Source organism: Myxine glutinosa, chromosome 12 (assembly GCF_964187855.1).
Source record: "Myxine glutinosa chromosome 12, kmMyxGlut1.1, whole genome shotgun sequence".
NCBI classification, from domain to species: Eukaryota; Metazoa; Chordata; class Myxini; order Myxiniformes; family Myxinidae; genus Myxine; species Myxine glutinosa.
Genome location: NC_136272.1, coordinates 84,254,407 through 84,280,183, shown reverse-complemented (window position 1 = coordinate 84,280,183; position 25,777 = coordinate 84,254,407). Strand labels below are relative to the sequence as shown.

The following is a 25,777-nucleotide window of genomic DNA, read 5'->3' as shown; positions in this document are numbered from 1 at the left end:
CATAAACCCAGCATTAACAAAAGCACAAATATAAGTTAATAAATCAAAGCCATGAACGAAAGAAAACACTGCTGCTGAAATGGCTGTTATGCCGAAAAGCACAATAACACTCAATAAATGGAAAGCTATGCCTTGAATGACTGGTACACAGGACTGATGAACCACAATGGGAAGTGGTGTGAGGGACTGATGAACCACGTCAGACTGGTAAGCCCCAATGTGAATTGATACGCAGCATTGGTGAACCTCAAAGGGAATTGGTACGCGGTGATGGTAAACCCCAAAGGGAATTGGTACGCGGGACTGGTGAACACCAATGTGAATTGGTATGCGGGACTGGTGAACCCCAATGCGAATTGGTACGTGGGACTGGTGAACCCCAATGGGAATTGGTATGCGGGACTGGTGAGAACCCCAGTGGGAATTAGTACGTGGGACTGGTGAACCCCAATGGGAATTGGTATGTGGGACTGGTAAACCCCAATGGGAATTGGTACGTGGGACTGGTGAACCCCAATGGGAATTGGTATGCGGGACTGGTGAGAACCCCAGTGGGAATTAGTACGTGGGACTGGTGAACCCCAATGGGAATTGGTATGTGGGACTGGTAAACCCCAATGGGAATTGGTATGTGGGACTGGTAAACCCCAATGGGATTTGGTATGTGGGACTGGTGAGATGCCCAATGGGAATTGGTATGTGGGACTGGTAAACCCCAATGGGAATTGGTACGTGGGACTGGTGAACCCCAATGGGAATTGGTATGTGGGACTGCTGAACCCCTATGGGAATTGGTACGTGGGACTGGTGAACCCCAATGGGAATTGGTACGTGGGACTGGTAAACCCCAATGGGAATTGGTACGTGGGACTGGTAAACCCCAATGGGAATTGGTACGTGGGACTGGTGAACCCGAATGCGAATTGGTACGCGGGCCTGGTAAACCCCAATAGGAATTGGTATGTGGGACTGGTAAACCCCAATGGGAATTGGTACGTGGGACTGGTGAACCCCAATGGGAATTGGTACGCAGGACTTGCAAACCCCAATGGGAATTGGTACGTGGGACGTGGGACTGGTGAACCCCAATGGGAATTGGTATGCGGGACTGGTGAGAACCGCAATGGGAATTGGTATGTGGGACTGGTGAACCCCAATGTGAATTGGTACACAGGACTGGTGAGTCCCAATGGGAATTGGTATGTGGGACTAAGCTGTTGCGTATCGACTGACAAACCCCATAACTCTGGTGTACAAATGAAGCTTGTTAACCCTGCTGCTCCAACTTTGGTATCCGCAAAACAAAATCACAAAAACAATGTCAAGACAAAAAAGTATCATTTAAGCCTTAAGGTATTCCCAGTACCAAAGTGTAAATGCAGCTCAACAGAAAGAACCCGATAAGGAACAAATCAGGAAGACAGCACGTGAAGATTGCAAACACTGGTAGACAAAGGAATTAGACTGCAAAGCCAAAACAAGGTTAAGTAGTTATCATATGTACAGAAGATGAAAGTGAACAGTGTCCATACTGTCCAACTAAGGCAAGTGGCAGACATGGCTGTGCGCCACTAATCAAGTGAACATCGAGAAGACCCCTCAACGGGCGCATCAAAAGTCCCACGTGGTGCACAACTTAGCCATCAACAAGCTGTGCATAACAAGCAGAGAAACCAAGTTGTTGACGAAAGGAAAATAGTATCTATTATACAAGATTACCCTTATAAATGCAAGGCTGCAGTTCCACAAACAATCACATTAATGAATCCAAATTCTCGTCATCATTTCGTATTATCTATATACACTGTACAACGACAGCATCATGCTGTCTTGCGGGGATCAAGTTGGGGCTGGCATAATACAAGCCAACCCACTGCCCCATTTCAAACGTTTATTTATTCCTAGGGGGGGGGGGGGGGGGGTCCCCTTTTAGAGACTGAAACCTTATAGGGCAAGGTAGGGGAGGAAAAAACAAAAAAATAAACAAGGGGATGACCCCACAGGACAAGGTTTCACGAGTTGCGGGTCAGGTACATTTTGGCCAGAGCTTCCACAACACCACTCAAAATGCATAACCTCACAAACCAAGCCTCTCGTTGCTACAAATGACCAACGCCGACAAGATCACCTTTTAAATGGCAAACGTGAGGTGCTTTTGGGTTGTGGTAATCGTGTTCCTAGGGAACCATTCACACAACATCTGCACCTGACACAGTTGATTCAAAAAGCATATTATTATACAACTCTCAGAGCACACAAGGATCTCCGTTTGAGGAAGAAAACCTTTGAGGTTACAAGGAAGAGTGACGTTATCAAGCATACTCTCAACATTCATAAAACCAAAGCGTGGTAAAACATGCACGCACACTATCATTAAACCACATGCAACTGCCTCAAACACTTTTGTGGATAAATGAAATTTCATTTCTATGAACAGCACACGACTGAGATAAAAAAAATAAAAATAAAACGACTTAGGTCTTTTAAATCAGCCCTTGTATACACAAAACATTGTACTCTGCAAGTAAGGTAATATATTACATTATAAAATACTGTAAGGGACGGAAGGGATGGGAGAGACCAGAAAACAAGAGTGGTGGCCTATTTATAAATCAGTATTGAGTCTCATGGATGAGTTGAATAACAAGGGGGAAAAGGTCAATGAACAAAATGAAAAAAGGAGGACTCGAACAAAGAGGACGAAGTGTGGGTGAAGGGGTCTCAGCGGGTGTAGTAAAGCTTAGAGGTAGAAATGGGAAAGACCATTAGGTGGTGGTGGTGGTGGGCTGCAGACTTGAAATCCTGGAGGGAAGAGCTCAAGACAACAGACTTAGGAAGGCAGTTTCACACAGATAGGGGAGCCGGATGAATGATTGCAAGTGACCGTTAAGTTTAGGCTTGGGTAAGAAAATGCATGCGACCTAGAGGGGCAGGGGTTGAACACAGAGATGGAGAAGGAAGCAGCAAGACCAAACAATAACAGGGAAAAATAAGAAAAAAAACCCCTGCAAAGCCAACAAACAACATGCCGGCTGTGAGCAGGAAGCACACCCTAAGACTCAGCCTCCTGTCACGAGATGCCAACGACAGAGGGCCTTGGATTCCACAGCTTTAACAGTGGCAATGCGAGAGCAGCAACATCAGTCCAGAAGGGAGAGCCACATTCCTTGAAAATTCGGATGAAGGCTTTGAAAAACCGTTCAAAGCCGAGGACTGCAGTGGCACTTTGCTCTGTGGAGAATTCAAAGGTGTAAGCCAGCTTAGAAGGTCAGCTTGCAGTAGTCTGCCAATTCCAGGAAATATCAATTGGTCCTAGTCACACACCCAACCTGTCCACCAAATGTCATCTTAATCCATGCACAACATTTTGAGATATCCTGCACACAAACAACCAAACAGACAAGAGTGTAAACACAACGTCCATCCACCTAGGTGGTGGATGTAATAACGGGTTTTTCATACATAGACATTTTCCAGGTAGATGATCGGTTTCTTCTTTTCTTGAAGGAGACATCGAAGAACGAGCATGTCCAAGGTTGAATTGACCTGGGTGACAATAAAAAAATTACGATCTGACATCAGGGAGTTGGAGAAGAGATGAGTCTGGAGACCTGCTGCAATGATCGATTCCATTACTTCGTTTCTGATGTGGAGAAGGCTCACTGATCTTTAGTTCAAAGGGTCAGCTTCATCCCATTCTTCTGAACTGGGCTAATATTGGTGATTTGCCACGATGCAGACAGGATGCTCTCAGAGAATAACCAAAAAGAAAAAAAAGGAGTACTTAGATCAAAATACTTTTTAAAATATTAATGTAGCGTCATCTAGACCAGTAGCAGTGGAGCAGTTGAGTGGCAAGGCATTTCTCCACCTTGGCAGGAGGGAAGTTAACGTGCTACATGTGATGTCGTCGGGAAGGGGGGAGGAAATTGGGGAGGATGGAATACAGGAAGAGAGTGGGTATTTGACCAAATACAACCAAGTTTTTTCTGGACGACGAGAGACCTGCGAGTTCACAGCTCTTGTGGGCCTGATGATAGTTCTGGTACATTTCACGACAGAAACAATGGCTGCGACCTTTATGGGGACTGGAGGTTCACATCACCAGGGTTGGCTTTCAATGAGTTAAAAGCAATGGACAGTATGTTGAGAAATTAGGACCAAGCACTGTCTATAATCGAGATATTCAGAAACGGTGGACTGTAGGGCGAGACCAATTTGCCAAAATAAACTGCCAAGCACGACAGAGCTGTTGTGGTGACCTAAAATGAGCATAGAGACCGGAAACAGGTAAAACTCGGAATGTCAGCCTGGTGATCCTTCATAATGGATAACTCACCAATATATATGTTTGTTTGTATTACCTTGTGCTGCCAACACAGAGTGATAGTTATGTGTATGATGTGAGGAGCCAATGGGGAAAGGAAGAACAGGAAAGGTTGGAGGAGGTTGTTGAACATGAACAAGTGAAGCACACAATGAGAGCCATTAGAGGAAATATGGGTTGGGAATCCAACAGACTGGGTAAGGCCTGAATTGTGTAAGGCTTTCCTGGGTTTGTGAAGTGCTGTTTTCTGTGTTCATCAATTATTTGCACAAAGTACGATTCACACCACAATGCAAACTGACATTCTCTCCATCCTTACAAGCAATGTTACACACTCAACCAGTTAAGCAATACCACTCCATTACTATCGTGGATTTCCAACCCAACAAACAGGTACATTCACCATATTGCGTACTGTTTGTGGCAAAAGGACTGGGAAATTCAACACGGAATCATAAAGTCAAGTGTCATGTCCACAACCGTAAATACTTCTTCATTTTACTAACCGAAGGACGATATAATTGAAAAAACAAAAAAACAATTCTAGTTGGAGAGGTTCTGCCCTGTTGATATGAACAAGCCAACGCCTGCACATGCTACACCAACTCCCGCTCCTCAAAAAAGGACCTGATTAGGTCCCTCTCCATAATTTTGTACACGTATTTGACTCGTACTTCTTTTCCCCATCTTCAAACAACCAATTGCTGGGACTCAAAACAACCATTTTGTGGATCCAAAACACAGGACCCTTTGGTTACAAGGTGAGCGCAGCATCCATCCCAAAACCAATGTTGAAAGAGAGCGAGATAGTGTTGATTGCCCTCAGAAGCAAAGCGGACATGCATATCGACAGAAGACACTGGGCACGGTTAACCCACATCGTCAAAAACACTATTATGGCTTTTTTATACACAATTACAACTTTACAAACAAGGTCAAATATGTTATTTAGGAAGGAAATGTGAGGTACAAGGGAAACGGGGGAGGACAGAAGAAAATAAATGGATTTTTGTTTTTTTTTGAAGAAATGCATCTATTAAAAATAACAACTGTGTTCATTGGGCAGACGTTTATACGTCACTACCAGGAAGGTTCAGTAGGTTAGTGGAGAGGAAGGATACACAAGAGGAACTTTGAGCTCCAATTTATCTCTTTCTAACTTCACCTTACATCCTCTCCACCACCAGGTAAAACGAAAGCAAAACAAACAAACAAGGAGAGAATATGGGCCACAAATTTAAAATCACTTAGCCCTGTTTAAAATAAGAATATAAAAGGAAAAGCCGATCAAAGTGTTCTAATCGGGGGAGTGGAGGGGGTTATTCAAGAAATGTTTGAATGCGAATAAGGCACAGATTAAAGAAATCTCAGACAGGAAAGTGATAATGGGTCAAGGCAGAGGGAAGGAGGAACTGCTACAAATGTGGGTTTTACTATACACAAATACAGCAATCTTTCCCCAAACCACCCCCACATCTAAATCTATGACGCGGTCAAGATGAGGCGAACTTCGGTCACTGCACCAAGGCCAGTGAGTCCCGCCCACTGGTCAGCACTTCACGTGTCGCAAACAAACAAAAACGACAACAAAAGAAGCACAAGAAGCACGGGAACGAGCGGAGCACCGGCCAGGCCATTGCACCGCAGAGACGCAACACCGAGCACCCTCGGTTAAGTAGAGAAATTGGCAACGTACCCCTAACTCCCTAAGCAACATAACTGGAAGAAGCACACAAGTAAGAACGAATAAAACAAAGGAAACTCATGGTGACTCATTCCTTTTCCTACACACTTAAAACAAACAAATATTGTTAAAATATAAACATTTTGTGACTTGCTGCTTTACATTTTATCATTTTTTGCATTTTACAGCAACTTTCAAGCCCTACACCGATGCACTTTTCCACTGGCACTTTAGAGGAAATTGCCCTAAAGAGAAAGCGACACCATGAAGGCTATACTGTATAATATATAGATAAATATATAACGTGTGCGCTGCCACGCCACGGGGAGAACAGCATTGAGCATCTCCGCAGGAAAGCAGTCAAAGATGAGAGGAAAGGGAATGGAGAAACAAACCAGGTGGTTTAAAATCATAAAGTATAACTTTGGAGAAAACCAAAGCAAATATTTCTACAATCGCTCAAATAATTAGCATTTGGCTCAAGAACATCACGTTCTTTCGAAACCTCTCTCTTTTATGTTTGGCTTTGAGTTTGATGGCAGTGTTGAGCCTCCAGTTGGCTTACATTTGCCACCATGCCACCCATACCTTCATCAATTCCCAAATCTCTGTCTCCATTTTTAATCAACACTCAGGACAGTGTTTCATTTTTTTTGTTTTGTTTTTTTTTCATCCGAAAGGTCTTTGCAGTCCATTGTCAGGCACTTTTCTTACTCAGCCAGACGTTCTCTGCAAGTTACTGATTTTCCAACTTCTTTTCGACAATCTCAGATCCTGCCTGCGTCTCGTATGATCCTGTGCGTTCTGGTCCACGTGGAAAACGACGAGGACCTCCACGGACTGGCGGGGGAGGGCCAAAGCGTCGGCCCAACGGTCGACGAATGTCACGTGGTTCACGAGGACGGACCGGACTAGGGCGACGTTCCACGACAGCACGGCGTTCCACGGTTGGCGATGCTTGTGTTATCTGAGATAGGGCGAGAGAATACCAGAACATACATGAACAAAACACGTTTACTTGAAAAGTACCCTTTGCGTAGAAAAATACGTTTTGGTTTTCCTCGTGCATTCTATATATCGATACGTTACTAACAAAATTGCCTTGGATCGATTTTTGCAAAAAAAAATTTCTTCACTATTACCTAACTATACTCAACATCTCCAGAAAATTTCATGACGATCAAACTAATTTTCGATCCAAAAAACGCGATTTTTATTTTTGGAAAAATTACCTTATGCACAAAAGTATTCTCAAAATCGGCGAAGGCAATTTGACAAATTCCCTCATGTACAAAAGTAGTCTCGAAATCGGCGAAGACAATTATGTTAGTAATAATTGCCTTCAATCGTTTTTTGCCAAAAAAAAAAAATTCTTCACTATTAGGCCGAGAAAAAAATATTTCCGGTCTCTGGTCAGCGCGCGCATCAATTTGGACCCTGCGCGTCAACAATTTTTTTTTTTCAAATTTCCAACGGTACCAACAACAGCGCATGCCTGTTGTTGCCGGGCCGGCGCGCTATCTCGGGAAATACGGGTCTGTGAGGGTCGCCATTGGTATCGACGTTCGCACACGGTTCTGCCCGACAAAACTACGTTTAGGTTGTTCAAATCCAACCAGCCGTTCCAAAGATATGAGTAGTTTTGGGTGCCGTGACGTCATGAATCCAATCGGCTAGATATTGTCATTTATTGAAACGAAGACGTTCTTTGTCGGGTTCGTGTGAAGCAACCAGAAGGCAAAGAGAGCTGCGGGTGGTCTCATTAGTTAGGCCTGGATCCTATCTCGTTTGTCATGAATTTGTAGGTGTCTGTGATAATCTGATGGACTGGGAGAAGAGATCGTGGGAGACCATCGGCCTGTTAGACCACTTGCGCATGACGGTACGGTACGGCGAGGCGATCTCGAGAACGAAATGGCAGTCTATAATATGCTTGAAGAACTTCATGATTTTAAGAATAAATACATTTTAAAATAACTTAAGCTTGTGTTCATTATTTACAAAAAGGCCTACCAGTCCCATTGGCTGTCTTTAATTTCTCTCTGGACGGCGCCACGGCAGATGAGGAGGACCGCAAGGTATGAGGACACAAAAAACAACACCTTTATATGTGCAATCCATGCTTTTCACAAAAAAAAACAAAAAAACAAACATCGCCGCATCAATTCTGGAACTTTGGTCTGACCAGAGACCAGCAATATATTTTTTCCGGCCTTACCTAACTATACACAACATCTCCAGAAAGTTTCGTGACGATCAAACTAATTTTCGATCCAAAGAAAGCGATTTTTATTTTTGGAAAAATTGCCTTATGCACAAAAGTATTCTCAAAATCGGCGAAGGCAATTATGTTAGTAATGTATCGATATATATATTTTTACATTAATCCAAGACTAGTAGTGGAGCTTGTAGATAAATCAAATGCAGGACATAGATATTGATAGGCCAATGTACTATCATGTGAATTACAAGGACAATCATAGCCAATAGGCTGGGATACATAATATATGGGATTTAAACTTGGGTTCCGAGCATCATGAGCCATTGGTTTGAATGAAAATGTTAAACAGCCCTACTCATCATTCTAGAATGGAGCCATATAATGTGTGTGCGTATACGGACTGACTGCCTTTGCCCCATTACTTGGTCAGCTGGCCCAACTCCACCCTCAATTGTAACCTCAAATAATTTTTTTATTTTAAATCGTACGTCTGCCATTTTGTTAAGGCGTATAAGGCCTCAGTCCATGGCCCAGTGCCATTGTAATACTCTCAGCTATTTAAAGACTATGTATTAAGTATGCACATAACATTACGCATGTTTTTGCTTCATGCATGTAACCTGGGTTATTTTTTATTATTTTCGGGAGCGATCATGGCAGCGGTCTGTGGACTATACACCGCCCAAATAAAGGGATGAGCAATTTGTATAATAAATGAAGGTTTTTGTTTGTATTTTCGGTTTTAGCCCGAGTTCTCAAGGCTGAATATTGTGAAAATACAGAAGGGACGCCAGTCATCTTTGATGGACGTTTCCACTAGTTTTTACAATGGTGCTCCCTGCCATTCTGCTCTCAGGGAAACCCATAATAAGTGTAAATACCTAATATTGCAGACCATTCAATTGCATTTGCTCATGATGCAAGGGTGAAACAAACGGAGTAAAAACTTGGGAATTCTATGTAATTTGAGTTTTAAGCACATTTTCCCCTCTTCAGTGGTAGTTTCTGTATATCGGTACCGATCTACAAGACCAACCTGTTCTCCTCCTTGTTCAACACACTCTGTGGGTACCACCTCAGGAACCCCCTCAGTACTTGAGCACTCATCCTGCAAAGGAGGAGACCCTGACCCAGATTCACGGAGGATCTCACGAGGTGGGCGACGACAGATGTCAGCGTAGCTCGGCTTCCTGGGCTCACTGCAACTCTGAAAGGAACAAAGTTAAAGCCAAACTCAAAGTTATTTAAAGGCAAACTCAAACATGTGTGTCATTGATCGTTATCTACATAATTTTGGTTTCAGAAGGTGGAACGGAGTCCTCCCAGGACGCGAAGTATCCACACCCCGCTTCGGTGAAGGATCATGATTCATGGGCTAAGTTGTGAAGTTGTGTTGTTATCAGAGTTTTGTTCTGAGGGCTCTTTTCAGAATTGACACTTAGCCCTGGACAGCATCCAACTGTAGTTTACTTGTGGTAATGTGCCCCGGGATGGATTGTAGTATCCTTGTGAGGTTCTTCTTTGCCATTCCCATTGTCCAATTATTAATTATCAAATGGTAAGTTTTAATGCTCTTCAGCTTCCATGATCTTTTCACTTCATTCTTGGGATCTTAATATTTGGTCATTTTCATGATTTCTGCGTTAATTAGACCAAATCACTGGGTTTTTTTTTTTTGTATACTGAATCGAGGCTCGTGAAAGAGCTAACATTTACTTCACAAACAAATCAACCAGACAAACAAAATATATAAAAAGAGGGAGCGGAAAACAAGATGGGGAGAGAAGGGGAAGCACACAAATACAACATTTGAGAGCAGGGAGATGTGTGGAAGGGAGAGGGCTTGGGGGGAGGAGGCGTGGGAAGGGGGGGGAGTGGGGGGGAGGGAGAAGTATAAAACACAAGGACACCAAGGACTTCCAGGACAGAAGTTGGTATTTCAAAAAAGTGGAATTGGGGTGAAATTAGCGGGGGTAGAAAAGATCAAGGTTTTGGATGGGGGAAGATAAGAGATGGTGGTGAACAGCTGTTTTAAAGACCTGGAGGGTGGAGTGGGATTGAAGAGAGTGAGGGAGTTTGTTCCAGAGGCGGGAGAAAAGAGGAATGAAGGAGTGAAGGTGAGCAGAGAGTCTTGATTTTGGCAGTTTGACCATAAGAGGGTTGCAGGCAGATCTTGTGCGACCTGTAGGAATATTTGCGGGACAGAGCCCAGAGAGAGCTGGGGGGGGCAAGGCCAGAGAGGAGTCGGTAGAAGACGGAAAGACCACCAACCTGCCTGCGGTGAGTGAGTGAGAGGCCTTGGTTACTGAAAACCAGCTGGTGGTTACTGAAACCTCAAATAGCAATGCCATATTTTCCTTTTTGTATCCGAGTACGATGTCCGGTCGCAGTGCTTCGTTTCCTATGATTGCTGTTGGTTCACGCTTCCAAGAGTATTGTGTAACTGGGGTGTTAAAATTTCTGTAGATGTGCCAGCGGATTACTCTGCATACCTTGTTGTGCTTTGGGTGTACAGCTGTTCTGACATTAGTTTTTTTTTTTTTTTACATCCTGAAAGGAGGCGACTTGTACTTTCTGTTGTTACTTTGCAGAACATACGGTTGGCCGATTGAATCAGTCCTGCCATCTTTTTAAGCCATTCCTGTTTAGTCCTTGGTCTTGGGCATATATTAATGATTCGTTCTCCATCCTAATTGAGCTGACCTCTTCTTAGCCAATCCCCAATCTGTCCAACTTTTTAAACATTACCCTGCCCTTTTGTGTTTCGCACAGTTGTTACTATACATCTGTTGATATTTTCTGTGTGTGTGTGTGTGTGTGCGTGTGCATATGTGTATATGTGATCCAGCAGGTAAGGTAAGCATCAATCGGTAAAGTTACAAGCTGTTATTAAAAGGCGAATCGTGAGGTTACATTGCTGACATGACTGACTGCCAAGACACAGCTGAGGTTGTGGACCCACGACTGACGCTGTGTACCTACCACCGCTGGGAGAGGTTCCGGACTGAAAGGGTTGAAACCTCTAAAAAGCAGTTGGAAAATGGTGAATTGCTTGCAGGTTTCCAGGGGTCTTACTTGATGAGGAAAACTATTTTGAGGTTTCTGATTACAAGAAAGTTAAGTAATCGTACAAGATGTTGTTGAATTAGTACAATTTACATCCTATAATATTGTTACGGTTCTGAGAATGTACATATACCATCATTAAAGGTTTAAAGGTTTGCCCCCATAGTTAGTCCACAAGCAACACGTAGACCACCTTAGAACATTAGTTATGTCATAGTATGTGTGAGGATAAGGCCATTTCCATTAGTGATACCTGCGTTGTGTAAAATAAATAAGCTTAGGTCCCGTTCATTTTGCGGCCACCCTCCAAATCGACCTCGTTGGGCAGCATCCATCCCGCGCCCCATTCAGCTAATCCACCTCGTTTGTTACGCGTTGGGCCAGCAGCGTTAGCTGCCAGTTGCTCGCTCAAACTAGTCGGGTGGCCACGAGGTAGGCCTGCAAAGGGGGAGGAGCGCGAGGAAGAGGTGTGGCCGCATCAAGCAGCACGTCAGAAGGCGGTGACGGTAAAGCCAACAACCAACCAGGGCTCGGTGGGCATGGCTTGATAGGGCGCGGCAAGAAACGTCTGGTGAGTTCGAGAGGGTTCCAAGGGCGTGGTAATAAAACCCTTGGCGTGAGGCCCCCACCTGAGATGAGAAGGGAGAGGCACTCGTGGCAGTTGAGCTGGAGAGGACGGGAGCCAAGCGCAAACCAAGCGAGAAGCCATTGAGAGAACTGATCCGGAGCACTCGCATGGTAACAGCACTAAGAGGACCGGCGTGCGCATGACAGTCTCGAGGCATTAAGGAGAAACGCATGAAGAAGCGCGTTCGAGCTGTCCGATCATTACGTATGCGGCTGAGCCGCGAGTGTAACCGCAAAGCCATCCTACCGTTGCCCTCTAATAATCCCGTGCGTGCCAAACGACACAAGGAAAGTTCCTGGCTGCTGCCGTCTGTTTCCTCTGCTTCGCGGTACGAGTTGGGGACCGGAGAACGAACTGCCTGGACCATCACCCTGACCATCTACATCCCCGTGTGAGTGTGTCTGAGTGTGAAACGGGCCCGTGTCCTGGGATAAGTATAAGACTGTATAAGCCGCACTGTTTGTTCTTCTTCTCCTTCCTGTACAAATTGTAAATAAACAAATCTGTTCTTCCTGTCTTTCCTGATTCGACCGTATCAGTGTTTTCCTCCATTGGGTAAGCGTGGCACGATTCGGAACCGCTCAGATCGGGTTTAGTCCTGGTTAACGGCTCGGATCATGGTTCGCTATCGCTCGGCGTTTCCACCTACAACCGTGATTCGGGCGAGGTTTATTTCCTTGCTTCCTGGAGGCGTTGGAAATTAGGTAATAGGAATTCGGCCTACCACCCTATTCAACGCCGTCCGGAAGGAACGTCATAGCCCCGGATCGCGTCGGCTAGTAAAAGACAAGGGGACTAATCCCCCCTTGGTAAGGGGAAAGGCCGACGTTGAGATCCGCAACAATATGTTAATATAATGCTTTAGGAATAGCTGTCACTGTTCAATAAATTATTCTAATGGTTGGGAGGAACAGATATGAAACTAGAGCTTCCAGGGAAGCAGAACTCAACTGAACTGACTGGACAACTTTGAAGTAGGTCAGTTGTCTGCACTATATTTGACTTAAATGAAAAGCCAACAACCTTGTGTAATAATTTTAACGTCATTTTGTGACAGATCGGGTTGACATGCGATAGCAACCTACCTTGTGTGGTAAGAGTCTCACACACCAAGTTTGATCAAAATCTGTTAATATTTGTGGACGCTAGAGCGTTAACGTTGTTTTCATGACCAAAACCAAAATGGTCGCCTAAGTCCGCCATTTTTCAACGGATAGGGCTGAAATGTAATACCAACCTGGTGCTTGGGGTAAGGATGCTGCATGTCAAGTTTGATCAGAATCGGTTGATATTTGTGGACGCTGGAGTGTTAACGTCGAAAAGTTGACAGACGACGAAGACAGACGACGGACGCCAGAGGGTTCAGTACGTGATGAACTGTCCAGTTGAGTTAAAAAACGATGTGTGAGCGTGTGCCAAAATAAATAAATAAATAAATAAAAACTAAAATAAAGAATAATTATTTTAAGGATGCAGAGTGAAGTCAGTAATGTGAGATGTCGAACACAATGAGGTAGCAGCTCTACATTGCCATTTCCATTGCAGACTCAACACAGTTGGGCATACACATCACATGGTCACATTGATTAAAGATTGCAGCTTCGATGGTGACAATGTTGTTTTTACAGCTATAGACAAATTATGAGCAAACAACCTCATCAGAACCTTCATTCCAATCTTCACGAGGATTATTAAACCTGCAGCTTAAAGTAATCAATTTACGACAAGACAGTCCAGCACATTTCTGACATCACCGTTACATTGATGGACATACCATAGGTTGAATATCAGTGGGATGCCCCCAAGGAGCTGCTGCTGCTCCATCATGAGTACCCTCCGATCCAAGTCGGTTTGTTGTTGTTGTTGCAGGCTCTCCGCCACCCTGGGGCGGTCCATCAGACCCTCGTGGTCGTGCTGGAGGTGGAGGGGTCGTATTAAGTGAAGCTGTAGTGTTTGGTGGCGAAGGCTCGTGCCATGTTTTAGGAACACCAGGATCACTGGGAAGGGAGCATCAAAAATAAAATTGTTCAAATGGCATTGCTTTATTGTGTCTACCAAAGAAACACCTCAACATTTGCCACACAAAGAAAAAAACATTACAATCACCTGCATGCCGGCACCTTAGGCTGCAGCCTTCCAGATGGGAGTGAGAATGGGACTCGTGGAGAAGCCGGCGGGCCTAATGGTAACCCCAGCGCAGGACTGCCTGCAGCCTATAGAAAAATGGGGATGCTTGTATTGACTAATCGAAGTCCCACAAAGTGGGTTCATTTTTTTGGGCTTGTATGGCCCACATCAGTGATTTTTTTTTTTCACGGCAAATTCACGTCAAAGTATTATTTTTACGATATATTCATGATGCTGATAAAGTACTTAATACCTTTGTATCAAGTGATGGAGGAGAGTTAGATGGAGTGGCAGAGGTTGTACTAGGCTGAGAAGTCAAGCCACCAGAACCTGACTGCGTTTCAGGTGTCGGCTTAGATTGCAAAGGCTGCTGGGTAAGGAAGACAAAGATGAGTGAAGCATAGGTGTAAGGAAATGAGTATCAAAAAAAAAAAAAAAAAAATAATAAAAGCTTCAACACTCAGATGACAGCGACATTTGATAACCTCTGCCACCAACAGTGGCCATTGGTTATATGTTCACCCCTATCTGTTTGACTGTGAGCAAGATATCTCAAAAAGTTTTGGATGGATTCAGACAAAACATGGTGGATAGGTTGTGTGTGTGACAAAGAAGAATCGATTCATTTTGATGAAGATCCGGATCAGGATCCGAGGTTATTTTTTTAATCCCAAGTGCTTTTTCACCATTGAGAGACTGGGCCAAAAACGATATATTGTACTGTATAAAACGATATCTCAAAAAGTTGTGGATGGGTTATGACAAAACTTGGTGGATGAGTTGGGATCCACCTACAATTATGAGAAATTCCATTTTTTATTAACACAAGAGAGGCGAGCAAATAAACAATTGGTGAAAACATTTATGCTTACCATCAATGCCTCTCGTTTCTTGTCAGGTTGCCCACTGTGCCTAAAGCAAAATAGGAATAGATCAGAGACAGAACCAACACCACCCAACAAGGTACGATAAATAATTGGCATTGCTGTCACCAGATGTCGTCATCTGCTTTCAACTCAGCTCAAAGACATACTTGTGTCGTGCATGCGTGTCTTGTTGCCAGGTTTCTCCAGAGCCTGCACCCCTCAAAGCGATAGAACCCTCGCCCCAACCAGTTGAAAAACCAGTGTCCGGAAAGCTCCCCTGATGACGAAGAGGTGTTTGAGGCCGGGTACTAACACCACCCAATGACCGGCGTTCATAAAGAGGGGCATGGCTTGTTACGCCATCAGGGGGTTTACCATACATCCTGCCTCCAGGCTTCCCTTGGCCTCTAAATAAGAAACGAAACGAAAATGGGAAACATCACTATATAATGAATGACTTCAGAGTTTGCATGTATAATCTATAATTTATATATTAAATGCATGCAGGAAACAAAACCTCATTGCATATGACGAAAGTGGATTAATGTATCTAATGTATGGAAGTTAAAACGCATCAAGAGTTCGATGAAAATTTGCTATATTCAAGCCTGTCCTCTCACCTGTGCCTGTTCGGATAGCCTCGGCCAGGCTGGCCTCCGTGTTTCAGCAGAACAGACGTTGTGAAGCCATTCACAAAACCGGAGTTTGCGAATGGTGCCTAAAGAAAAATTAAATCAGAATGACAATGTGGGCTCTGGTTAGAAAGTCGTTTCATTTAGAAATCAAAGAAAAAGGTACAAAAAGGAAAACAGTAAAATGAAAAGAAATCTATGCAGATCAATTGCACTTCACCAACATTGGATAAAGAAATGTAGGAAGAGTTGGTTTGTTTAACTGTTGCACTACATTTGAAGCTGCAACAACAATGTTGGGAACCCAAGTTCAAATCGCATACACGAGTGGTAGTCATTCATCATCTACTAATGTTCTTATAATACAAATAGAAGCACACCGACATCTACCAGAGATGCCAACAAGTCACTTGAGTGAAGTCGCAAATCTTTGAGGGCAAGTCTCGTGCCATCCCCCTCCCCAATCCCTCCTTCTTCCAAATTTCCAGCTTTCCTTCCTGGGAGTTTTCTTCTGTATCCATCTTGACCACCCAATGTGCATGTTCTCCTGTCCCTCATTCCTCCCTACACCCATTGTTCGTCCAAATCTGCCTCTATCTTGGTCTTCAACTTTACTGTTGGTGTCCCCCCCCCCCTCAACTGTTCCTTTTGCTGTGATGTGTCTGTGGTGATATGAATCCACAAAACTCCTTCTCAATAGTGAGCTTTATTGAAATCAAAACGTCCACGTAATCTAAAAAGAGATTAAGCAATTATTAGCAAACGGCCTTATAAAAACCCTATAAAATGCAAGCCGTATAAAGGAGCGCCCATTATGCTTACCAGCTCAGATCGTCACAGAATAGACAGTTCTCACACGCATACCCAACCACTTTTAAATCATTGCTCATCTCAACCGCCAGGGAGGAAATGCAGCAGATCACAACGATTATTTCATTACAGCGTCTTAATCTGTTCAGTTTACCAATTGGAACTCTTCCACAAGCCTCAACTATGTACACAAAAAAGTCTCAATTCACTGTATTACTTCAACTCGTGTCAAGTGCCACATTTGCTTATACACTCAGTGGAGTACAAGAAATTAAGACAACGGGCTTTATTTATTGCAATGTACGTTCTCAAAAGCTGTTTGACTCAAGTTTTTATTTGGCAACTTCATGAAGTGGAAATTTTTTACTTTGTTCCCAGTGAAATTGTAAGCAAGGAATGGGAAAGGAGATTTTAATAATTTACTTGTATATTTATTATGTACGTTAAAATGAAACATAACTTATTAACTTCAATTGTTGCCTTTTAAGATCCCATAAGTCTTGATATAATTTACAACTAGAACAGCACTCGGTAGACCCCATATCTCTGCCAGGCTGAACAGTTTACATTTTGTATCCCACTGATAGAACAGATCTGAATCTGGACCTGACCAAAATATAGTTGGCTTGTTCTTTTCATCTAACCAACTCATCCACCTAGTTGTGTCATAACCTGTACATAACTTTTTGAGAGATCATGCTATATATCGTTTTTGGCCCAATCGCTCAATGGTGAAGCATCACTTTAAAAATGATCTTATCCAGATCCGGATTTTCCCCAAAATCGAATCAATTCGTCCTTGTAACACACCCAAACTAATTCGCCAAATTTTATCTAATCTATACACAACTTTTTGAGATATCCTGTACACATACAAACAAAAAAACAGACGGAGAGACAGACAGACATGAAAACATAACGTCCACCAACCTTTGGTGGCAGAGGTAATTACTGACGAAGTTTAAATAATCCAAGTCAAATGACATTTAAATCGTTTTATCGACTCGGGACATCCACGCAATTACCAATCAGGGCCCAGGTTTCCTGTATGTGGCACAAATGTTCAAGCTTCAAATAATGTTCTGCTTTCCACGATGCCACAATGGTAAGACTGGTGCTTGCCACTTGGGCATGGTGCATGTGCTCTAGGCTGTCTGGAGTGGACATTCCCTTCAACATTATGGAGAACTGTGTGCAATCTGGTGGTTGTAAGCTCTGGCGCACTGCACATATGCACATAACCATAAATGTCGCCATTCACCGAACCATGCCTGCCGGCTGAAAATCATTTACCATTTATTTTAAACCCAGTTTCAATTAGATGTTTACTCAACGAATAATTTCCAAACATTATCAACAAGTGATTATAAACTCAAGTCACATGTACTTTGCAAGCAAGTCATAAGTCCCCAAACACCAAGTCCCAAGCAAATTTTGTGACGTCCAGGTCAAGTTGCAACATTTTACGACTCGAGTCGCCAACTCTGACGTATACCGGTATCCTTGTCCTGCACATAATTTATGTACAACCTCTTGTATGAGCCTTAGATCAATGACAAAAAAATAGCTAACTGCCAAAGCAAAGTGATAGAATGTGGGAATTCTGCTTCTGTTGCCGACTCTGCCCACTAATAAATTCAACACCCACTTATTAAATTCATTAAATATTTATATCTGAAATGTTTTTTTGATTTTAAAACAACTCCATAATTATCCTACTTGCCCCCAGTATATTCTTCACAATCAATATCAAACATACCACAGGTGTCTGGAAGCAAGGAGGCCAGACTGGAGCAGGCAGGGCTGTCCCATACAGGGGGTACTGGGGAGGGGCAACAGGGGCCTGCTGTCCAAACATAGGCTGCATAAACACTGGGGCAACGCCCTGCTGCAGAGGAATGCCAGGATCGGGCGTTGCCACGGGAGGCTTGGACAGGAAGGGATTAACAGCCAAAGGTTTTGTCTTCATTCGAGCCTGTGGAATAGGGACAGACAGACATGAAAACAGAGGGGGGAGAATGTGGAGGGAATGAAGTTATACATGCAACTCAGTTGAGCACGCATTATGCATCCCTTCGAGCGCATCCTTCCAACAAATACTGGCTTTCGCAAATTTGACCAAAGTAGACCCAGGCTGCTAAAGCAAAGGACATCACAACACCACTGAATCACTAAGGTTGGAGCATTCTGCACAGCCTGGACATTGGCTTACAAAATCTTATAAAGCTAATCTTGATTAGACCACGACCACATAGATAAGCTGTCAGATTGCTGCTAAATGTTTGCAAAAGGAAACAAATCCAAGAATTTACCATTATGGGTCTTCCAAGGAAAGTCTTGACCTCTTCACGTAGGTATCTGTAAGCCTGAAAAAAAACAAAAAACCAACGTTATTTTCTATTTTTCTGAGGGAACAACCAAGTACAGTAGGTGACACGGGTCCAAATGTTTGACACAGAACGCAGTTAACATTGTTATTAACTAGGACGTGCCCGTACGTGGGTGCCCGTTCCTTGCCAAAAAAAATAAAAAAAATGTCTTCGCCCATGGGCCCATGGGCGTGCCCGTAAGTGCGTGATGTGACCGTACAATGAATGTATCGTCCCGACGCCGCAGCTCGGATGGCGCTGCAGTTAATCGGGCCTGTATCGGCAGAGTTATTATAAACGTGTACTACAATCGATCGTACCTTACAACAATCAACACAGATTGCAACGTCAAATAAATGAATACGCTCTCAAATGTGCCGTCCGAGGCAGCGTCTGCTCGCCACGTTCAGCATCAGTACGTCGTCACTATGACTATCCGTAAGTCCGGAAGTGACGTCCTCATTTGACTGTCCGGAAGGTCGCATATCGCAGTTACGATGAATCGCAAATTAGTTTTAATTAGTTTTAAAACATAGTTTAATGCCAACATAGCGCCAACATAGTTTGCCAACGTGAAATAAATGAATACGCTCTCAAATGTGCCGTCCGAGGCAGAGTCTGTTCGCCACGTTCGGCACACGTGATAGCTCGCTGCTCTCTGATTGGTTGAATCGTTTTTTGGACATAGCTCGGTAACTACTTCTCCGATTAATATGAAACCTTGAAAAGGCACATCCTCAGGTCCCCAGCAATATACCTGGCAAGTTTCAAGTATATCGGACCCGTGGTTGTCGAGAAACAGCGGTCACAGACACACAGACACACACACACACACACATACACACACACATACACACAGAGATTACTGGAATTATTGTTACTAGGGCATGCCCGTACTATATATATATCTAAAATTATATCCCCCCCCTCTATTTACATGAAATGGTTTGGTCCATTCGCAAAGCCAAAGCGAACGGCTTGCGAGTACGGTGACAACCCCCCCCCCTCTATTTACATGAAATGGTTTGGTCCATTCGCAAAGCCAAAGCGAACGGCTTGCGAGTACGGTAGAACCCCCCCCCCCCCCTCTATTTACATGAAATGGTTTGGTCCATTCGCAAAGCCAAAGCGAACGGCTTGCGAGTACGGGTAAATAAATCGCCATAGCTCGGTAACTACTTCTCCGATTAATATGAAACCTTGAAAAGGCACATCCTCAGGTCCCCAGCAATATACCTGGCAAGTTTCAAGTATATCGGACCCGTGGTTGTCGAGAAACAGCGGTCACAGACAAACGACACACACACATACACACACACATACACACACACATACACACAGAGATTACTGGAATTATAGATAGATTAATAACGACATCAAGCTGAGGACACCATCATTTCGGATTAAAAGGCTTTTCCCATTGAATCTCATACACACAAGATGCAAAACTTAACACGGCTTTCAAAACCATTATGAAACAGACGATGCATTAAAGAAGTCAAAAATGTAAATATTCAAAAGACTCGATGTTAAATGTTTCCTTGTGTGAAGATTTCAGACGGATGCAAATCAAATTTTTGTAAAGGCTTTTTTTAATAGCAATATATATATTACCAGTGGGGTCACCCGTGGGAATCCCACGGGCATGGACGTCTTCATTTAGATGTTATTCAGTTTTACAAAATGTTTACTGGCAATTTATCAGATCCACAAATGATGTAATCTACACAATGTATTTACTTCTGGTAACATGTGAATGCATGTGCGTGCACACATGGGAAATAGTTTGAAATGTGTGATTACATCTCATGTAAAATGTGACTTCAAGAGCTCAAATCCTCTCCCTCCCCACCCCCATCCCTCAAACATCACGCACACTGGTCGCAATCGCACTCTCACACACACACACTCTCACACACTCTCACTCACACTCACACACACACACACACACACACACACACACACACACACACACACACACACACACACACACACACACACACACACACACACTCTCTCCAATACTTCATCCGGATTCATTGCAGCTGCTCTTGTATATGTTTGCTAAGCACACAATACTTTCCAGAGATAGCATTTACAAACGTGAGTGCACACGTAACGAATTCTCTGCCCTTCTCCCCACGTGCAGAGTACCTAATTGTAACTTTTTATTGTGACTACGTCTAAAGAATGAAACATTGCGACCATGTAAAGCAGGGGTGGGGAACCTTTTTCCTGTCGAGGGCCATTTCGATTTTTAGAACATCCTTCGAGGGCCATGCTAAATTATTGAATACATATATCGGACTCACCTAATGCGATGGCTGGAACTGTTTCTCTTTGGCGAGGCGTTTGGTGTCAGGTGGTAGTGATGATGATGCTACTCCCAGCTGGTTTTGCAGGTTTGGGTCAGTCAGTCTTGAGCGAAACCGAGTCTTTGCAAGAGTCAGTTTTGAAAAGAACTGCTCACAGTTGTAGGTCGTCCCAAACAGTGATGCAAACTTCAGTGCATGTCTCCTCAGAATGGGAAAATCCTCAGCACGTACATACAGTTTGTAGAACTCGAGCAAAGGGAGGACAAATCTCACACTCTTACTATGTCTCTCCGAAAAAATCGACTGGACAACCCTCCCATCTACTTTCTCAACAATCCTCTCCAAGAAGTTCTGTCGCTCAAGCTTTTGGGTCTCACTATCTGCCATGATCTTTCTTGGGAAAACCACATTTCCAAGCTGGCCTCCAAAGCCAGTCGCCGACTGGGCATCCTCCATCGTGCGAAGTCCTTCCTCGGCACACCTGAGCTCCTCACCACATACAAGGCTTTCATCCGCAGCTCAATGGAATACTGCTCTCCCCTATGGGCCGGTGCTCCTGCCTCACACCTAGCTCGGCTTCACGCTGTTGAAACCAAAGCTTTCAGAATTATTGGAATCTCCCGCGATGAAGCTATCTCTGAGGGCCTTTCACTCACTCACCGCAGGCAGGTTGGTGGTCTTTCTGTCTTCTTCCGACTCCTCTCCGGCCTTGCACCCCCAGCTCTCTCTGTGCTCTGTCCCCCAAATATTCCTACAGGTCGCACAAGATCTGCCAGCAACCCTCTGATGGTTAAACTGCCGAAATCTCGGCTGTCTGCTCACCTTCACTCTTTCATTCCTCTTTTCCCCCGCCTCTGGAACAAACTCCCTCACTCCCTTCAATCCCACTCCTCCCTCCAGGTCTTTAAAACAGTTGTTCACCACCATCTCTTATCTTCCCCCATCCAAAACCTTGATCTTTTCTACCCCCGCTAATTCACCCCAGATCCACCTTGTTTGAAATTCCAACTTCTTTCCTGGAAGTCCTGGCAGTGTCCATATGTTTTATACCTCTCCCACCCCCCTTCCCATGCCCCCCCTTCCCATGCCCCCCCCCCCCCAACGCCCTTTCCCTCTCACAGATCTCTCGATGTCTCCATGTCTCTCGGTCCCTGCTCTCAAATGTTGTGTTTGTGTCCTTCCCCCTCTCTCCCCATCTTGTCTACTGCTCCCGATGTTATATGTTTTATGTGTCGGTTTGTCTTTCTGTGTGATTAATGTTCGCTCTTTCACGAGCCTCGATGTTGTATACAAAAAACAAAAAACAAAAAAACATTTTTTTTTATAGATAGATGAATTGCCCCGCGGGCCGGATCAAACGGTCTCGCGGGCCGTATACGGCCCGGAGGCCGGAGGTTCCCCACCCCAGATGTAAAGAATACAGCTCAAATGGAAAAGGCCCTGGAAAAGTCTTTTGGGCGGTGTATAATAACATCACATAACACCTTTCTGTCCTGAAGAAACCAATGCTACTCTTTTCGTTACACCATACAAAATGACATTTTTAAAATTAAAGATTTCAAATAAACTTAAAGTGTGCATGGACATCACATAACGTATAAAATAAGAACGAAAAAATATCTTGGCAATCTCCCGTTTGTGTTTATTTATTTATTTTACACTTGTGAATTACATGTCCTTTTAATCTGTAATCTGGTGGTGAAAGAAGGCCACATTCCAGTGGATTGGGAACTGAGTACCCTCGTCCCTCTATACAAGGGAAAAGGTGACCCTCTGGACTGTGGCTCGTATCGAGCGATAAAGTTATTTGAGCATGGAATGAAGCTATTGGAAAGGGTGTTGGAGAGGAGGACAAGGAAGAAAGTGAAGATCGACTAAATGCAGTTTCGATCTATGCCAGGAAGAGGAACGACAGACGCGCTTTTTATTGTAAGGCAGTTGCAGGAGAAGTACATGGAGAAGAGCAAGAAGTTGTTTCTTGGGTTTGTTGATGTTGGGCATTGAGGAAGTTAGGAGTGGAGGAATGGTTGGTCAGAGTCGTGATGGCAATGTACGAAGGAAAGCGCACAGCTGTAAGGACGAAGGACGGGAACAGTGGTGAGTTTGATGTGAAGGTGGGAGTGCATCAGGGGTCGGTACTAAGTCCACTACTATTTGTAGCTGTGATGGAGGTGCTGGCTCGGAATGTAAGGGAGGGTTTACCGTGGCAGTTGTTGTATGCAGATGATCTGGTGTTGATTGCGGAAAGTATAGATGGACTGAAAGAGAAGATGAGCAAGTGGAAGGAATGTATGGAGGCAAAAGGTCTGAAGGTGAATATCAGAAAAACGAAGGTGATGGCAAGTGGTAAAGCATGTGGTGAGGTGGAAAGAACTGGGAAGTGGCCCTCTGCTGTGTGCAGGAAGGGTGTCGGAGTGAACTCCATTCAATGTACAATGTGTGCTGAGTGGGTTCATCAAAAATGTAGTGGACTGAGAGGGTCCATTAACCAGTGTGGCAGCTACATTCAAGTGTAAGGTGTGCATCGAGGGAGCTGCAGATGGAGGAAATGTTGAGTTGGATCTTGTGTTACGGATTCGGCCCTAATGATTGTCGTTATGATTATTGTTGTTGGTTCGAAGTATTCTGGTGATTGTGGTTGAAGGGAAAGGGCTATTATAGTTAAAAGATTTAAAAGCGCTCCTGGTAAAATGTGGCCGGAAATCCGGATCGTGACCGGAAGAGGTGGAGCAAGGAAGAAGAGGCGATAGGAGATCGTGAAGAGACGTGGTTGTTGAAGCTCCGGACCGAGCGGTTGATGTACAGTGCGAGTGAACTTTGCGTCCTTGAAGGGAAGCTCAGGCACCGGAGTGCGTGGAGCCTGTGTCGTCGGGTATCCTCATTGAGGTTCCGGAGGATCCTGGCCTCAAAGCCCGGGTTCGAGTGAAAGCCGTCCGCCATATTCGCCACGCGAGCAACCTGCAGTGAACCGGGTTTGGTCGTGTCGGCTGGGCATTATTCCCCGGTGGTTTGCCGGGGACGGCTGTGCCAGAAAGGGCACTTGAGAGTTATACGGAGGCTCGTGGATTGAACCGCAAACGTGTACGTCGGAGCGCGTCTTTGTGAGGTTCCTTTCCACCGCTGTATTGCTGGGTGCGGAACAACGTGACCTCGGGGTCGTCTCGATCGCCTACGCCTCAATTGACTTTGTTCGGCCCTTGACTCCCCGATCGCGGGAGTGCACAGAGACATTGGGACTTCGCCTTGGAGGGGTGCAGGGACATTGGGGAGGTGCCGTGAGTTTGGGGTTAAGGGGCTTGATAAGGTTACCACCGTAAGATTTGATAGTAGGGGTGATTGCCCCCATTGTTGTATGGCTCTCTTTGTGTGATTTCTAATATATTATTGTTTGTTCATAACCTGGTGTGGTTGCATTATTGATTTGACTGTTTCATTTGCTGGTTCCATTGAGGGTTTCATTGTTTGCTTGATTTCAACCAAGGATAACACATCTTTCTGCCGGGAACCCTCTCGGGGTTCGGAGGTCCACCGAGACCAGAGGTAAGGGGAGGACCCCGTAACACTTGGAGAAGGCATGAAGCTGGAAGGTGTGAAAACATTTTGCTACCTAGGAGACATGCTGAATGGAGAAGGTGGATCAGACTAGGCAACGGTTGCAAGAGTGAGATGTGCATGGAAGAAGTTTCAGGAACTGAATGGCGTGCTGATGAGGAGGGGAGTGTCGTTGAAGCTGAAGGGAAAGGTGTATGCTGCATGTGTGAGAAGTGTTATGATTTATGGGAGTGAGACATGGGTAATGAACATAGAGCAGCAACGAAGGCTGGAAAAGGTGGAAATGCGATTGGTTCGGGGGATGTGCGGAGTATCGTTGAGAGAGAGCAAGGCAAATGATGAATTGCGAAAGATGATGGGAATAGAGCCTGTGATGGATGCTGTGAAGAGAAACAGGTTGAGATGGTTTGGTCATGTGTCGAGGAAGGATGAAAGTGACTGGTTGAGAAGAGTGATGGAAATGAATGTAGAAGGAAGTAGAGGATGGGGAAGACCGAGAAAGACTTGGCGAAAGGTGGAGGAAGATGAAATGTGGGCAAGGGGGTTAACAAGGGGAGATGCAGGAAATAGGGCAAAATGGAGAAGATTGTCATGGGGCCAGCAAGGCTAACCCCCGCTCTAGCAGGGAAAATGGCCTTAAAATGCCTGTTGTTGTTGTTGTTGTTGTTGTGAATTACATGTCCATGCACACTGAAATGGAGTTTGTTTTTTCAATCCTGGATGTGAGAAGACGATTCAGCCTTGAAAACTCGTGCAGGAAAAAAAACAAAAAACATCGATGGAATGAATGGTGTGTTTAAACAGGATTACCTTTACTTCCGTATTATGATGATGAATGAAATTTGGAACGAAAAAATATCTGCCGGCAATTTCCCGTCTGTGGCGATACGTGAACGAAGCTGTGCCCCTCTCCCCACATTATTGTGACGACGTATAAATTAAATATTTCATTGTGCCGTCTGTCATCAAATGGAAAAGTCCGCCACAAATTTTTAATATGTCTTGGCATTTTCCCGTCTGTTATTTTAGGCGGTGTATGACAGACTGTGCCGTGAATTTTTAAAATGTCTCAGCGATTTCCCGTGCTTCTGTGAATTTTCTCAATTATTGCTGACACCGAGTCTAAAACCATCGATAAAAATGAAATCAGATGGTGAAGCCGGGAGAGAGTTTCAATGGA

At 44.3% G+C, this 25,777-nt stretch overlaps 1 protein-coding gene across 4 annotated transcripts in view; it reads right to left on the bottom strand.

The window, feature by feature from the left end:
• The window catches only part of LOC137437554 (uncharacterized), a 113,410-nt gene that overhangs the window by 6,430 nt on the left and 81,203 nt on the right, over positions 1-25,777 (bottom strand). Inside the window, exons 7-16 of one of the 4 annotated variants that reach the window (XM_068131977.2) lie at positions 18,674-18,727; positions 18,121-18,336; positions 15,540-15,637; positions 15,087-15,326; positions 14,926-14,965; positions 14,307-14,420; positions 14,033-14,139; positions 13,701-13,923; positions 9,269-9,439; positions 5,349-6,978 (exon numbers count right to left, since the gene is read on the bottom strand). In XM_068131977.2, the coding sequence (XP_067988078.2) occupies positions 6,748-6,978; positions 9,269-9,439; positions 13,701-13,923; positions 14,033-14,139; positions 14,307-14,420; positions 14,926-14,965; positions 15,087-15,326; positions 15,540-15,637; positions 18,121-18,336; positions 18,674-18,727 (1,494 nt within the window). In that variant the 3' untranslated portion in view covers positions 5,349-6,747. Of the gene's footprint in view, positions 1-5,348; positions 6,979-9,268; positions 9,440-13,700; positions 13,924-14,032; positions 14,140-14,306; positions 14,424-14,925; positions 14,966-15,086; positions 15,327-15,539; positions 15,638-18,120; positions 18,337-18,673; positions 18,728-25,777 lie in introns of those variants that run through there. The other 3 variants (XM_068131976.2, XM_068131978.2, XM_068131979.2) reach the window with 3 other exon arrangements.